The 17,518-nt window shown below is 38.7% G+C and overlaps 1 protein-coding gene across 1 annotated transcript in view; it reads left to right on the plus strand.

Annotated features, from left to right (window-relative positions):
• The first annotated feature begins 219 nt into the window (after nucleotides 1-219).
• SNTB1 (syntrophin beta 1) overlaps nucleotides 220-17,518 on the plus strand; it is a 1,146,703-nt gene continuing 1,129,404 nt past the window's right edge. Inside the window, exon 1 of the mRNA XM_044066911.1 lies at nucleotides 220-1,156. Coding sequence (XP_043922846.1) covers nucleotides 604-1,156 — 553 coding nt within the window. The 5' untranslated portion in view covers nucleotides 220-603. The remainder of the gene's footprint in view (nucleotides 1,157-17,518) is intronic.

The following is a 17,518-nucleotide window of genomic DNA, read 5'->3' on the forward strand; positions in this document are numbered from 1 at the left end:
AAAACTGCGCCAGCAAACCATTTAGTGGCAACCACAAAAGTTGTTTAAGCCATCCGTACACGTATTCTTTGAGTTATAAGTTTCAAGCATTACAGCAGATAATGCATTGTGTTTGTGTGTGTGACACGTGAACGTCAGCAAAGTCCGTGTGAAAGTTCTCAGCTGCATATCCGGAAAAGCAAGTGCTTTTATTTACACTCTGCGTAAAAACGGTGGACAGGGCTTGTTCAAAATCCCAAAAACTTATAAACACGTATGTCAGCAATCTGCCACCAGCATTCCAACTGCTTCTTCAGAGCGAAGTGGAAAAACACATCTAGAGATTGCAAGACATTCCCAGAAACTCAGTCTCCTCAGCTATCTGTTGCACGTCGGAACTGCAGCAATTCATACAAAACTTGCTTTTCCTCTTTGCTCAGCTACAAGTTGGCGGGTTGCTCCTCCCCGTGGGATCTGGAGAGCCAGCAGAAAAGAGATTAGTTGGCACCCAAAGTATTATTTCACTCCCCCTCGCAGTCTGTTTGCGAAGTAGTCCCAGAGTAAAGTTCTGTGTGTGCCTTGCTCTCTCTCCAATCACATGCTAACACTAAGAATGTTGCAAAGATGGCGGTAGTAGCAACAGCAGCAGTGGTTCCTAGCCGGGGGGCGCCTCTCATCAGTGGCGTGGTGGAGGTTTTGGTGCGGGACCGCTGGCACAAAGTACTGGCCAATTTGAGCGAGACTACTCTCACACTTAGCTGTGAGGAGCATGCAGAAAACGCAGCGTTCAATGGCATTACTAACGGCTCTTCCTTCAGTGCCCAAAGTGGCATCCAACAGTACCCGGAGCAGGGTAGTAACAGCCCCAACGCTGGGGTGCGCACCACCTTCACAGATTTACCCGAGCAAGTACCGGAGGCTATTGCCAACAAGAAGAGGTCTGTAAAAGTGGTGAAGCAGGACGTAGGTGGCCTTGGCATCAGTATCAAAGGTGGTCGAGAAAACAAAATGCCAATCCTGATCAGCAAGATCTTCAAGGGACTAGCAGCGGACCAGACGCAAGCGCTGTACGTGGGGGATGCTATCCTGTCGGTGAATGGCAACGATTTGCGGGATGCCACGCACGACGAGGCAGTGCAAGCACTGAAGAGAGCTGGCAAGGAGGTGCTGCTGGAAGGTAACCGGCAGGGGGCGGGGAAGGCACAGTGCATGTACTCCCGGGGGTGGGATGGCCATAGGAGAGCCAGGTGCTCAGCAGGAGCGCTTCTGCATGCACACCTTGGAATGTTTTAAACACCTGCATATGAAACCGAGGTGAAGAACTGCAGCCCACCTAGCTGTGGCTGATGACAGAGGTTACTTACACACACTCTGCCAGTTGTATGTTGTGTATAATAATAATTAATAAGTATTATTACTATTTTTTTACTTCTGCCTTATTTGATTTCTGTCCTGCTTTCTTGCTGGTGGAAGGCATGTAAACGTGTCTTCAAACAGACATACAGCTGTTGTTCCCACACGTATGCGCATTTTTCTTATATTTATGTCGAGTTTGTTTAACCTGCGGAAATGAAACGTCACCGAAATATGAAGCGCACCATTTTAATGTGTTTATACATTAGATTACAGGAAAGTAAGATAATCTGCTCCGTGCAAAACACTTGAACGATCACCCAGTTTGTTTGATAAAAAGTGCGCTCGGACACATTATGAGGATGAGGGTGAAGCTGGTTTAACAACCCTCAGAGAGGCAAGCAAATAAATAAAACAAAATAAGGTTAGCTTGGGTGAAGTGAATGGTGTGTTTAGGTGTCAGGGGGGGGGGGGGCTAGATTGGATCAGTTAGGAAAGGGGATGTTGTAGGTTGTTAGGAAGATCAGATGAGAAAGCTGTTAAGTAGATGGGAAGAAATACAGGAACAAATGAAGTAAAGCAGGTTACAAAGGATGTGTGTCTCGATATTCCAATATATAGTCTGTTTCCGAGTATCTGCAAAAAGAATTGTCTTGCCATTTTTAAAGGACTATTTTTGCTCGTCTTGGTTAACAAAAATCACAGATCTTCGCAGAGATAGTAGTGTGTGTGTGCGCAAAAGAAATCCTGGCGTGTCATGGTTTTTACTAGGTTAAATTGATATAACCGCAATTAACTCGTTGATCTTTGGTATTCTTACCAAGAGGATTTTTAGACATTTGTTTGTAAAGAAATAATGGGATTTGAAATTACTCTGTCTGTAAACTGTAGACTGTCATGGGACAGTATTTTAAGTTAAGTCTTTATTGGTTTTTCCTTGTGGGAATAAAACTAACTCTGTTCTATCAGCATGCATAGAATTATGAATACCAGTGAACACCTTACTTTTTCTTTCTAATCATTAAACGTAGTTATTGCTATCTAAGTCTTAAGGCAAGCATTACCACCGGATATATAATTAAAACATGTTTTTGTTAGTTTATATTTTTGCTTTGCAATTTGTGTTAGTTGAACTATAAAAATATTTATTGAATTATTGGAATGATAAACACACTGAACCAATATTAAACGTACTTTTATGCTTGACTTGGAAAATGCAGCAAATATACTGTGTAGTGCCTAGGATGAGATTGTATACATCTGTAACATATTCATATATAGACGCCATATTATGTCTTTGTAGGTCAAAAAGTATGGTGCAACAATACCGCAATACTACTGCTGTTTGTTTACTCTGCACACAGTGTAAGCATTTCTGTGAACAGATTAGTTTGTAGAATACATGTCAATGAATTAAAGCCCTTCAGCATGCATTGTGTTATCTGTTACAATTTAAATGGTTTTAATAAGAATGTTGTAGGTGCTTGTGCTTGGTATGTGGTCATTGTTTCAGAAGAGAAAGGTAAAGATAGTCTGTTTGGAGATGATTGGATCACACTAGTGTAGGAGGGAGTTTCAAGCATGCTTCTCAAGTGTACCTCATTTGGGGGTCTTAAAAAGTTCATGTTCCTCGAAGATCCACATTGAAAGGGTCTGTCACACATTCAGTGTTAGGAATTTTTTAACTGATACCCATGGTAAATAGAAATTAATCACATCAGTTCATTAAAAATATTTTTATAAGTAAAACCAGTGTATTTTGACTATCCTATTGACCTTCCTAGTTGAAGTTGTTAGTAAGACATCAGTATGTGTTACACATTTTGCCCATGGGGGCTAATGTTCCTCATTTTGGAGACAGAAGGTTGGGATCTATGGTTTCAAACAATGTTCGTTGAGGCAGTTAAGCCACCTTTAAAAAGAAGTAATTTAATTTCAAGTCGCTGAATAAGCTATATAGTAGATTTTTTTTTGCATTTGATGGGGGACTATAGAGACCATACAGAGACTATAGTATAATGTGCAGAAGTAGATTTGTTTAGTGTCACTGATGTCTGTGTACTATCTGCTTTTGTAAGACAAGCTTTACTTCAAAGGAAATGGTGGCAAATCAGTAAGTGTCAGAGAAAAGAAAACATCCCCACTATTTATTTTATTTATTTATTTTTATTTTACATTTGTTGACTGGGGTAGTCCGACTGGATTATATGTCCATTTTCAGTGGAGGCCTGGGGAGAAAAGCTCCAAGTACAAATTAGTTAGTTACAAACCAAGTACAAAATAATAATAGTAATGATAAATACAAGGTACAATAAAATCAAAGTACAGTAGTAATACATATACAAGGTTTGTGGCAGATACATATGCCATTACACTTTCTGTATAGTTGAATATACATAGGCACTATCATCACTGAAGGTGGTATCAGGCAGTTAATTTTACAATATTTTCTATGCAGAGCGGATGTGGTAGTTTACATTATTTTGGGAATCCAGAAGTGTCATGCATGCTTTATTGAGGTACTGATCCTGTGTGCAGGAGCATTTTTGAAGGCAGCAGTTAGACAAGCAGGGCAACAAAAGTACTAATCTTGGCTACAACAACTTCCAAAAATCATGGACCATGAACTATGTAATATATAAAATATAGAAAGTTTGCTGTATTCTAACCTGTTCTGTATGATTTATTCCTATGATGATTGATATTTAACAAATAATGATGATGTGATCATCTGTATTGCACTGTCTCCAAATGAATATCATGGGAGTTATTTTGTACAAGTCTAGGCAGCTGTCTTAACCTTATAATACTAATGCCATAATCAAATGCTATCAGACACTACGAAATCCGATCAGACTTCTTGTTCACAGTAGCAGATATGAAACTTGGCACAACAATAATAACCTTCATCACACAACATGTTATGCTTTGTTGCTTACAAATGCATGACAGCAAAACAACACTGTAAATCATGGCTTGTCTCACGCCACTGCAAAAAAAAAACTCGTAGCTGCTAATAAAGACAAACACTACTTAAAAGGTAAACATCACTGTTTCAGTTTTTTAAAATGAAATATTAGTAAATGAACATTTTTTCATGAGAAAAGGGAAGCAAATAATTTAAACAGATGGAAAGAGATGCTTTTGTGCTCCTGTGGTTACTTTCTCAACTTTTCCACTTCCTTTCTTCATTTCCCTCAAGCATAAAAATATATAACATTAAAAAGCTTGTGTAGTTGAAGACTTGCTGTACCGTTTACAAATAAATTGCATTTCTTAAAGTGTATAAGAACAAATTATTTGACCTCTCTAGGTCTGGTATTGTAGTCATAACAACTGCTAAGTATCCCTTGAAGTAGAATTTTCTAATAAACAATGTTACACCAGTTGTTCCATTTTACTGTGTATAACTTATTTGGTGTGGCATGTTTTAATGCATCCGGGTATTTAACTGTATCTTTTGAGCTATTTTATTCTGCTGATTATGTGCTGTTATTCCACTTTTGACAGTTACTGCAGTTCACATCTGAGGTTAAATACGTGTTTCTTTTCCTGTTTATAAAATAGTTACTTAAAACAGAAACTGTCCACAGATGCATACTTGGTTAACTTAGTCTGTCCATTTTCTTAAGCTACAGTTCACAGTTAATGGTTGCGCCACTTCCTATGTGTAGCTACAGTTCCTTTAAGCTTATACATGCTTGAATTCTGCTATTAGATTCAGTTGTTGCAGCCTACTCAAGAATAGTTTCCTCTCTAGTCCAGTTGCTGGCTCTTATTTTTGACTGTCTCTATCTTCTTAATGATCCTAGCTTCCTGGAATTCATTTCTGATGATTATGTTGGATCATTCTGTCATGTCCCCCACCTTCCCTTCTTTTATACAGTGTGCATATCAAGTCTCTTTAGCATCTCTTATTTTTTGGTGGAGAAGTAATACTGTTTTCTTGCCTCTGTCTGCAAAGTACCTATTTCTGAAGTTTGCAGACGTGGGAATCTCCTAAAACATTGTTCATTAGTGAGGGTATGGCCACGCACACATCATGTGCAGAGTTCTGGCTGTCAACCACCCCCGTACCTGTGCCATTTGTTATACCACTTGCGTGTTCATTCTCCCTTGAACACTTTCTTCAGAGTTTTGGTGGGTTTATTTCTGTTATGCTGTGTCTCCACCATCCATGTTTTCCTTCCCATGATGCAAAGTTGGTAATGATGGTAATGCAAGAAGTACGTAACTGCACCCTGCTGCAACATGTCTTCTGATAACTCCCTTAGTTTTCTGCTGGTGGCCAATGTCTTGACCAGGAGCCACCATATCTTTTAGAAACCATTTGCAGGCACAGCGAGGGTGAAGAAATTCACAGAAAATAAAAACTGAACTATTTCATAAAGTCCATCAGACAACTGAAACAATAAGCAAATGTTATTAAAAGAGGAGAAAAACAAATGTGGGTGAATTTTGATAGTAAATATGGGAGGTAAGCAGCAGATGAGAATAGATGATAGAAGTAAAGGTGATGTAAGTGGGAGAGGAGGTAGGTGATGTGTCCTATGGAAAAGCATTTACTGTCAGATTTTTGATGGAGGTGCCTTTTGAGATGTACTCTGAAAGTGGGAAAAGATAAGATTTCTTTTATTTGAGGCAGGAGGGATAGGCAGCATTTGGATGCAAGAATCGAGAAGGAATGATCAGTACAGTTTGGTTTGTGAGATGGAGGGAGGGAAGGAGTCATTTGAGAGAAGCTGCATACATAGGCTGTGGGAGTGGTTTTATTATGAAGTTAGGGAGCAATATGCAGGAACATTCTTGGCTGAAGTAGTTAAAAAACAAGACACTCTAGGAGCAGCGCAGCTCTGTAGGTGCCTGGGAACCATCTGCCTTTGGATAAGGTGGTGCAGTGGTGTTGCTGGTGGGGTGAAGAGATTTTGTTTTCAATGGACTGTAGAGTGGATGAGGTTTGTTTTTAGATGCTGTGCCTATGATTGACAGCCCATATTCAAGTTGAGCTAGGAGGATTCTTTTGCCTATTACAGCTCTAGCTGGTCTGGAGAGAAAGGGTGATATTGTCCAGGACCACAATAAAAGACAGTTTATCTTTTTTCTTGGTGTTTTCAACATGGTTGTGAAAGTTAAGTGACTGGTCCAGCCATAAACCTAGGTATTTGCAGGATGCAGTTGCTTTTACTGGGTTACCATCAAGACCTGCGATGCTGAGATTTCTAGATGCTGAGATTTCTAGGAATTTTTTTTTTCAGTTTATGTGAAGATCCAAACGTCATACCTTTTTGTTTTGCTGGGGTTTAGGAGTTGCTTATGGTTGGTTAGCCAAGAATGAAGACTGAAAAATAATAATAGAACAAGTAAGTAGAATTTTTTTGGCATATTTTCCCTTTTTAATGTACTTACTAAATATTTTATTTCCCTTCCTGTCAGAGATTGCATTAATTTTGTACTTAAGAACTCTATTCTCTTGAATGTTATTAATTCAGGTTTCTTTTCCCCCTATTAATGTTTCTCCTGCTCAGTTTACAGTTCCGTCCACTTTCTGAGCACTCTGAGTGTTTTTCCTCAGAAATCACTATTATCCATTTTTGAGAACAATTGTATTTTCTTGAAGGGCTGTTCCTGTCATGGCGGGGTGCTCAGTTCTACTCTTCCACTTCTTCTCTTGGCCGAACCTTCTGCTTTTCAGAAGCTCTGTCTTCCATTTTGCCAAATTCAGAGTGCAGTGCTCTTACTTTGCTAAGAAATTACTGTACAGGAATACCGTGTTTGGAGACTAACACCTGTGTTTGAGATGCTTCATCTGTGTATGACAGGCATTAATGACACATTAGTTCAATCCAGTTCTAACAGCTTGTTTGGTGATTACAGCATTGCTGTGTCTAGCTGCCTTTCAAGTAGCAGCTAACATATTCAAGACCCCTTCAAATATTACGTCACTTTTTTTCAGCCATTGTAAGTATTCAAAAAAAAAATGTTCCAAAGTCACAAACTAAGAAATACTTGCTGCTGGAAGTCAAACAGTCTAAAACCAAGCCGTAAAAACTTCAAGTGTTGATCAAGAAGTGCAGTACAATCCAATAAAAGTGTAAAACACATGTTTAATCCAAGAAATACAGTACAATCCAGTAAGCGTATAAGAGCTTTCGTTTGTCCGAAACGAAAGCGCTTATATGTTTACTGGATTGTACATTGTGAGCCAGACGAATGCTGAAGTCCTGGTCATGATTCTCTGTTTAGCGCATTTCTATGACTGCTGCTGGTGCCATATAATACGCCTCTAGCAAAAGTAATAGTTTAGAGATCCTGTTTCCTAGAGTGTAGCCAGCGGTAGCCATTACTTTATTTCCTGTTGTCCTGGCATTTTTCTGTTGTATTCCTCTTTTTATTTTCTTTATTGAAAGTAATTCTTCTTTTGTCATTTTTCTTTATCACATTGTTTGTTTTTGCTGCTACTGTAAGCCATCTGCCAGGTATTTTGACCATAGTTTAGCATACCTTCCAAAATGTTTGCTGTGGATCCTTTTTCCTCATTAAATCCAATGTAATAATGTAAAATGGGTTGAGCATGGACTTCTATTCTGGAACAGTATATGTTCATGGGGAATAATCAACTTGTTTTATTGGGAGCAGTTAATGACAATTAGGATTCTGAAGAGCAAAACTTATGAATTCACAGAAATCTGTAAGAGTGACTGCCTCTTGGATGTGTTTCTCATGCAACTTTTATATTGTTTGGATCAGCATATACAGACTTCATTTGCCACAAGCTTCTTTATTTATTGGTCTGTTAACTAGGTTGGTACAAGATGCTTTTCAGACGCTACCTGAGCCTTTCAGTAGAGACAGTTACATAGAGGTGGGAGGTTGGCATAATGGTTAAGGTGTTTACTTTTCAGACCAAAATTGCAGGGTTTGATTCTCACATGGGGGTAACTGGCTAGGTTTAAAATGGCCCACAAGGGCAGTTAGCCTAGTATTCATCTATGAACCTATTAACCTATGATTTGTACAAAAAGACAAACTTGTACATGGTGTAATATAAAGTATGCATAACATTTACAAAAACATAACAGATTCTATGCACGTGACATAAAGAAAAGCACAAAAGTTTCTATATAAGTCACATAAAGAAAGGCACAAAAGATTCTAAGCAGAGCTTAAAAAAGTACAGTATTCAATAATACATGTGAATACCAACAGTGACAAATCATCTTGCTGGGACTGAGTAAATTAACCTGAGTCTGAAACAAGAACATTTATACAAAAATTTGTAAGTGTTGCTTAAGGTTTTGTTTGAAGATGCATAGTGTTTGTATGGCTGTTAGTTCATTATGGCTGGTGTTGGGGTTGGCATAATGGCTAAGGTGTTTAGATTATAGACACAATACGCAGTGTTTGATTCTCACCTTTGGGAAGTAATGGTAGGCTTAAAAAGGTTCCCTGGAATTCTTAAACTAGTGATTATCTAAGAATTATGAACCAGTGATTATCTAAGAATTATGAACCAGTGATCAGGAAGGGAGTACTACAATGCAGGAGTAATGTTTGTAAATATTTTTTTTGTGTGTGTGTGTGTATAGTAAGGTGAAATGCATTACTGTGAACAACTTTTTTTTTCTTTCATTCAATCACAGTTAAACATCTCAGGTGGCATGATTTAGGAAATGGCTACAGTCGGTGGTGGGAAGTGGCCTGTGTGTCAAAAGAAAATTACCATTGTTGCCTGATCAGTTCACCAGTCATTGATTTGGCTTGTCAGAGGCTGAGTGTAGGTATTTTTGGGGGAAGGCTGTTTGTGGAGAAAATAATCATCATAACTTTTATTTGCAAATTTTTTATGTGATTTCAAATCAAATTCAGTACAAATTGTGCTTTGTGATCCTTTACTTATTTACTAAAGACACAACTCTGTTCTTTGTTGTTCTTCTTTCAGCTTTTCCCAGTTAGGGGTCACCACATCGGAACTCCGATCCGCTAATGATTGGCAGTAGATTTTTACGGTGCTGATGTGCCAGCCCGACGCCCAGCCTTCAACGAAGGCACGCCCATTCACGCATGTCTTTTGAACGCCACTCGACCGTGGGGTGGACATGCAGACACAACTCTGTCTTTGCTTTATATTTCTTTGTTATTATTACTATACTTTAATAGCATAGCATAGTAATTGAAAATATCATTAGATCCGGTTTAGAATAAACATATTTTCATTTTCCTCTTGGAGCAAATGCTGAATTTGAATATTGATATTTTATTATAACACCAGAAGTAAATATTTTAAATTTTGTCCTTAACTATATATTTTTAAGCATTTGAAATGTTCAGACAAAAAAAGAAAAAGTCATTATGAGAACTGCATGCAAAAGCACAAACTAAATAGAGTTTATACAAAAGAACTTTAATAAAATATCACAAGCACTTTCACCCTGACTCAGTTGCAGGGCTTTTTCAAGTGTGTAACAAAAAAACACATCAAACACCCTCATTTAAATACCCCCATTCATAAAAAACTGCCAAAACCATTTAAAGTAAAATGCACAATTGTTATCTCTGTAGAACCACTTAGATTCCAAAATATATCAGAGATAAAATGCACAGTAAAATACCTCTGATCTCCTATAAAATATTTATTTTGACCATATACTAAAAAAATGTCATAAATTGTGAGCAAAATCATTGTATGGAAAGATGAAAGAACACAGAAGATACAAACCTACATTATAATGTATTATTAACAATATCCACAGATCTATGTCATAATAGCAATAACATCTATTTAATTACCAAAAGGACTTCTTATAACCTCACAACTCTTTTAACTAGATAGGACTTAATTGAAATGTGGTCATTTAGTCCTGGGGGCTGGGATACGTTAAGTTTTAGTTGCCAGTATGTCTCTCTGCAACATAACCAATTTCCCAGTCACCCCCCTAGGGTCTACATAAACCTGTTCCCATTTTTTAGTATATGGTCACAATAAATATTTTATAGGAGATCAGAGGCATTTTACTGTGTATTTTACCTATGATATATTTTGGAATCTAAGTGGTTCTAGAGAGATAACAATTGTGCATTTTACTTTAAATGGTTTTGGTGCTTTTTTATGAATGGGGGTATTTAAATGAGGGTGTTTGATGTGTTTTTCTGGTACACACTTGAAACAGCCCTGCAATTGAATCAGGATGAAAGTGCTTGTGATATTTTATTAAAGTTCTTTTATACTGCCATCCTTGTTTGTCACCTGGACCGTTTCTTATTGTTTTTTAGTGATTGGATTTACGGTCCTCTGCCTGTTTTTGTTAAATAGAGTTTATAACTGACAGTTCAAACATTTTTACTATTAACTAAAAAAAAATAAAACTCAAGTGTTTCATAGATGCAACCTTGCATAGACAAACACTATCAGCATACTTGTAAGACAATTAGAATACACCAGACTACCAAACTGCACTGCAGTGTATGTGGAAAGCACCATACATGTCCAGAATATGTCTGCATTGAATTGGCAGTATAGCACAACAAAGCCTCTTATATATTTCTGCATAAAAGCAATATTTTTTTGTAACTGGAATTATGCCAAAACCACAAAAAAAAAATATTTGTGCTTGTAACAGCCTAGCAAATTCCAGCACTGAACTACATTTTTATTATTTATTTTTACATTTGTTTAATGGGGAAGTCTGACTGGGTTGTTGGCCCAATTCAAGCAGAGGCCCAGGAAGAAAAGCTCCACAGCATTATGACCAGCCAAGAAAATTAACAATTATAACCATGTTAAAGACTTGCAAGCATATTTGTGAAGTCAATCACATGCAGTAGTAACAGTGATATAAAAAATGTACATTGCAAGATAACCAGAGGTAGGTTTATCAGTGTGAAAAATAACAGAAAGGCAGTAAAAAAAAAAAAAAAAAAAAAGCTTTACGTATATAGGGTAGCTGGTAAGGGTAGAGATGTATAACAGGAATGATATGGAGGTATTATCTTAGAGAAACATTTTTATAGAGATAGAAAGGGAGGGAGTTTAGCCTGGTTTAGTGCAGGAGCAGAGCCAGGTGTTGTCTAAGCAGTATCTTACATTTGGATGAGTTGGTTATATTGAGTATGTTCTGAGGCATAGTATTCCAAGAGTTTGATATTTTGTTGGAGTATAGGGAGTCACCATGGCTATTCTTGGATATAGTTACATTCCATTCAGTCGGAGTTTCTGGGAGGATCTTACTGGTATACAGTTGGTATGGGGTTGAACAAGGTCACTAAGAGCTGGGCAGTTGTCCGAGGGGGGTGCAGGGTAGAGTGTACTACGGCTAGCTGGTTAAAGGTCAGTAGATTAGGAAGATCCAACCAGTTAAGATAGTGTAGTGCTAAGCAGTGATGTGATCTGGATGGATGGTTAGTGGCAAATCTGGCTATTTTATTATAGCAGGACTCTAATTTATTTAATTCAGATTTTCTTGGGTTTGTAAATACTGGTGAGGCATATAAGATGGTGAAGAGTAAGTTCTAGAGATGGACTGTCTGGTAGTGTCAGTTAGGAAGGGCTTAATTCTATATAGTGAGCTTATCTTAAAATGGACCTTTTTGATTACAAGTTCCGGGTCTTTATCAAATTTCAGGTCATTGTCTATCGTGATCCGAAGGAGCTTTGTGTGATTTACTGGTTCTATCAGAGTACTGTTTGATAAGCAGATAGTAAGGGGGGATAATGACCTTTTTTTTTACTCCTGGTGTAGAGTTTAGCTTTGTTTTGTTAGGGTTGAGAATAAGTTAACAGTGAAAGGTATTGTTCAATATCTAGGAAGAATTGTTGTTTTTGTTTTGTAGGAGTTCAGGAAGAGAGGGAGCTGCACATATAGGAAAGGAATCATCAGCATATTTGATTATGGATGCATGTTGAGTGGTTCTACAGAGTTTGTAAAAATGGAGAAAAAGGAGTAGACCGAGGATTGAACCTTGAAGTACACCCATGGAGACAGATAGTAGAGTTGAGAGTTCACTTTGCCACATGATTGCTTGTTGACAGTCAGTTAGCTGACAAACCAGGAAAGGACAGATTGGGAAAGGTTTAGGGCAGCTAGCTCATTAAGTTTTAGGTGTAAAACCATATCAAAGGCCTTTGACATATCAGGAAAGATGGATGAGGCAAGTAGGCCATTGTTTCCATGCTGGCTGTTTGTGTTAAAAAAAAAAAAAAAAAAAAAAACAACTGGAGCTGTTCTGCCATGTTTTGGTCTGAAAACAAGTTGGGATGTGGCCAACACGTTGTTTAGAAGATGGTCAAGTAATTGTGAATGAACGCATTTTTCAAGGATTTTTGATATGGGTGAGAGAATAACAATTGACCTGTAATTGGTAAACTTAGTGGAGGTGCAGCCTTTGTGGAAAGGGATTATGTAAGAAACTTTCCAAAGTTTAGGGATGTCTTTTTCTGTTATAGTCAGATTGATATTGGGTAGGAGATGATGCCTGCAGATAGGGGGAGTTGGTCAGTGACAAGGGAAAAAGGTTTATGTTTAGATGGGTATTTTTTGTTGAAGTTTGTATCCAATTTATGGAGAAGGAATTAGTTTCCATATCTGGGGGGATGGTTAAAGAGGTACTGCTGTCGCTCTTAATAAGGGACAGAATAGCGTTGATAAAGTGTTGTATTAAATTATGAGTCTATACTATCAGTGGAGTTGTTTGTGGATGGAGCTGGGTAGTGGATTGGCTAGGTTTTAGCAATTGGTTGATAGCTCCCCAGTATTTTTGGGGATTATTTTGGTGCTTTTCTTGAATTGTTGTATAATATTGTGGTTTATTTATAATGCTTTATTTGTTTTTTGGCTTGGTTTTGTAATTGGTTGTAGGTATGAAGGGACATTTGGTTTTTGGTTTTCTGGTATAGGTGCCATGCTCTATCTCTCTGTCGGATGCATACAAATTCTTAAAGCAAAAATGTCTTTCTTGGCTGTAGTACATACCTTTACAACTCAAAAAAAGAATCACCGAAATTTTTACTGACAACTGTCAAAGGGTGATTGAGATGTTCTTCCTGTACAAGGATGTGATCCTACGTTTCACTGTGACTGCATGGCAAGTTGCAATGCATTCATTCTACATTATGAGAGGAATTATGCAGTAAAGTTCCAGACTATATCTTTTTTTGACTTTCACTTTCACTACATTAGCAGTAAAAATGTCTGCCTATCCCCGTCTGTGTTTTGTTTGTGTGTTTTTCTGTGTTCAGACATTCCTTCTAGAACAGTGATCTTTTCTATCACTGGAAATATGCCACCCAAGTCTTCATTTGCTGAGCATACAACTGTCGATGGGTGATTGAGATGTTCTTCCTGTACAAGGATGTGATCCTATGTTTCACTGTGACTGTATGGCCACTTGCAGTGCATTCATTCTACATTATGAGAGGAAGTATGCAATAAATTTCAAGACTGTATCTGTTTTGACTTACACTTTCACTACATTAGCGGTAAAAGTATGTCTGCCTATCCCCACCTGTGTTTTCTGTGTTTTCTGTGTTTGTGTGTGTGAGTGTGTGTGAGTGTGTGTGAGTGTGTGTGAGTGTGTGTGAGTGTGTGTGAGTGTGTGTGTGTGTGTGTGTGTGTTTCTGTGTTCAGACATTCTTTCTAGAATAGTGATCTTTTCTATCACTGGAAATATGCCACTCTAATCTTCATTTGCTGAGCATAGTATGGCCAATCAGGCTTCTTTGTTGACTTGCATTTATTAATTAATTTATTTATTTATACAGTTTGGTTACCATGGCAGAGCATGGACTGAAATGGAACTATTTCTGTCTCAGCCCTGACAAAAATAAACAACAGTAGACAAGTAAGTTAAAAAGAAGTATTTATGAATACAAACACAGTGCTGGTGGGAGGTTGGCATAATGGTTAAGGTGTTTCCCCTTACAGACACAAGAAACATGGTTTGATTCTCACATGGGGTAATTGGCTAGGCTTAGAATGGTCCACAAGGGCAGTTAACCTAATACTATGAACTTTTAAGATAGCAATGAATCAGTAACATTAATAATGCACAGTACAGGGGACAATAGGAGGGAAGAAGAAGAAGAGCATGAAACAGATTGAGCACAAAGTGTTAAAAATAGCAAAAATAAGGTAAGAGCACACACAAATTAACTATATGCAATGTGGAAGAGATATCACATACTCAAAAACAATCTTCTTCTTTAGCTTTTTGTTAGAAACCACAGGAGGAATCACCTATGTCCGAACATTAATTGGCAGTGGAGTTTACAGTGTCCTACAGAGTTGCCAACATACTGGCTGACAGGTTCAGTGCAACCTTCCACAGAAGGCACACTCACACACACACACCTAGGGCCAATTTAGAGTGTCCAATCCACCTGCAGATCATGTCTTTAAACTTTGGTGACTTCTTTCAACAGTCACCAAAGCCATTGGCGAGGGAAAGGCAGTCCATACAGCCTACCTGGATCTGGCTAAAGCCCTTACATACACCCCCCTGGTATCATTCATTGAAAAACATCAGCTAAATGTTAACCCATACAGATGGGATGGGTTGCTGCTGCAAACTGGAACCCAGCAGAACCCAGGTCAGGCCATGTCAGACCTAAACAGACTCAAAACCTGTCACAAAGTGGTGTCTGAAGGGCTGGTCCCTGGGCCCTTTTGTTTCTCTTCTTTTTTTTAAGCTTACAAAAAAAAACACAGTTGGGTTATGCTGACAAGTTTGGCACTGCAAACTGCTGTTAAGCCATAGTAGAAAACACATCTGACACAGATATCATTCAGAAAGGGTCTCACAGAAAGAGATAACTGGTGCCAGAGCCAGGCCTAAACCCCAAAAAATGAAGTTAAATGCCAACCCTGCTTTGAAAACATACCCCTAGCAACAAGGTAGCAAATAGGTGGCTGAGCACTGAGCAAGTTATCAGGGACCAGGGGACAGGGCAGGGAGTAGGGGACCCAGGTTGATAGTAGTCTGTCATTAAGTATTAGCAAAGACTACCTTTTCTACACCTTATCATCTACTAGATCCTCCATCTCATTCAGGGATCATCTAGATCACTCATCAGAGAGTCTCCCCAATTCATGAGTACAATGCCCCATTCGGGATGTATCCAATGCCCATTGACCCGGGCCACAAACAGACCAAACCAAAAGAGGCCACAAAAAAAAAAACAAAAAAAGGATAAAGGGAAAAAAAAATGTCTCTATTGCTGCCGACTGAATGCTCACAAGTCTTCAGTACCAAGCCTAGCTCAGAGTGACCTTTGCCTAACAAATGCATCTAATTCCATGTATGATCAAGATGCAAAATGAAGATCCTCAAAATTCAGAAACAACATGGAGATTAGAAAGATAGCGAGCTCAAGGATAGGGTCGCTGTGAGGAGAGATTCACGGGATGTGGGAGGAAACCGAGCACCTGCTGGCCTTGTTCAAGGAAACCCACACGACCACAGGGAGGACATGCAGACTCCGCACAGAAGGCACCCCAGCCGAGGATCGAACCGGAGAACCTCTTGCTGTGAGGCAGAAGAGATATCACATACTAGTGAATGAAAATAATGTAAGGAAGAGAAAGGTGCCATACTGCTGAAGGGGAGCGTAGGGGATTAGGTGATGTGTCCAGTGGGAAGCATTTGCAAATTGACTTGAACTTCAGATGATCTTTAAGCTGAACATGAAATGGTCTTTAAAATTAGCAGTTTGGGGCCTAAAATGGAGAAGGCATGATTAGTGCAATGAAACCTGGTTCTGGGACATTGAACAAGTGGACCAAACTGGTCAGGACTTCTTATATTGCAACTGGGGGTCAATTAGAGAGCCTGGTGTAAGGAAAGGTCAGGAGTGTTCTTTGAGAAGCTTGTAGAGTTGGGAACCAAGAAGCAGGTTGACTCATTATTGGACATGTAGCCAATTGGCTTTATTAAGCATGATACAATGATGCTTATTTATAAGGGAGAGGTCAATGCAATTGCAGATAGTTGCTTAAAGTTTGGATGGTAGTGGAGTTTTTCACGGATGCAGCTGCAACCAGTGGAAGTCCATATTCAAGCTGTGTTAATAGACTGCCTTTGCCAGTGGCATTTCTGGTTGGTCTAGATAGAAAGGGGGAAATTTGATAATACCTAAATAGAATGGAATTCATTTTCTTCCATACTTTTTCTACATGAAGGTGAATGTTCAGTGTGGGATTAAGCCACATAGCAAGGTATTTGAAGGAGATATCTTTATCAGTGGGTTTGTCAAGATGGTTATGGACAAGAAGTGATTGAGAGTTTTTCTGCTGTTTAGCGGAGGTACCAAACAGCATTGCTTTAGTTTTGGAAGTGTTCAATGTGGTGCCCCTGCATTGGCCCAGTACTCAAGGAGCCTCAATCCTCACCACTAACACCAGTGAGGGATGTGCAGATTGGGAGGATGACAAGTACACACACAGTAAAGTACAATTTCCCTTAAGAGCACACAGAGATCACAGTCAGTCTGGGGCAAGTTTTTCTATCTCTCTCTCTCTCTCTCTCTCCAGATCCCCAATAAGACTTCCCACTGGCACAGCTATAGGGTTAAGATCTCAGCCGAGTGGTCAAGCCAAAACCTCAGTCACCCTGTCTGTCCAAAAGAGCTTTGTGTCCCTGCTCAAGTAGTTGACACACACACACACACACACACACACACACACACACACACACACACACACTTTGAGATATGATTTATTTACAAACACACAGACACTCCTGGGGAAGGCTGGCACGGGTTCACTAGCTATGCCTCCTTCTGCCCAGACTATATGGTAGTTCCACCTTCTACTGACGGCCACTGCCACCGACGGCTACTTATCAGCTACTAATAAGAACCTTACAAAGGGTGACCAATTCTACTGTGTAATGTTACTATTATCCAAATGGTATGTGTGCCCAAGTTCAGTGCTATTTGAGTGGCCTGTACAGTATTACCAAATACATGCAAGTATGCTAAGAGCTTAATATCTGTAAACAAAACCAGCCACAATTAAAATGTTTAAATATATTTAATAATAAAAGCACAAGAGAATACTCGTTAACTCAACACAGTGACAATAGAGTTCAGAATCACAGAAAATATTTTAAAACAACATTGCAGGACAGTCTCACCTAAATACAGAAAACATCTAGACTAATCTTGTTATATTCCTATCTATCTCTAAGAGAAATA

The sequence above is a fragment of the Protopterus annectens genome, chromosome 3.part1, assembly GCF_019279795.1.
Source record: "Protopterus annectens isolate FY-2018-M chromosome 3.part1, PAN1.0, whole genome shotgun sequence".
Lineage (NCBI taxonomy): Eukaryota > Metazoa > Chordata > Ceratodontiformes > Protopteridae > Protopterus > Protopterus annectens.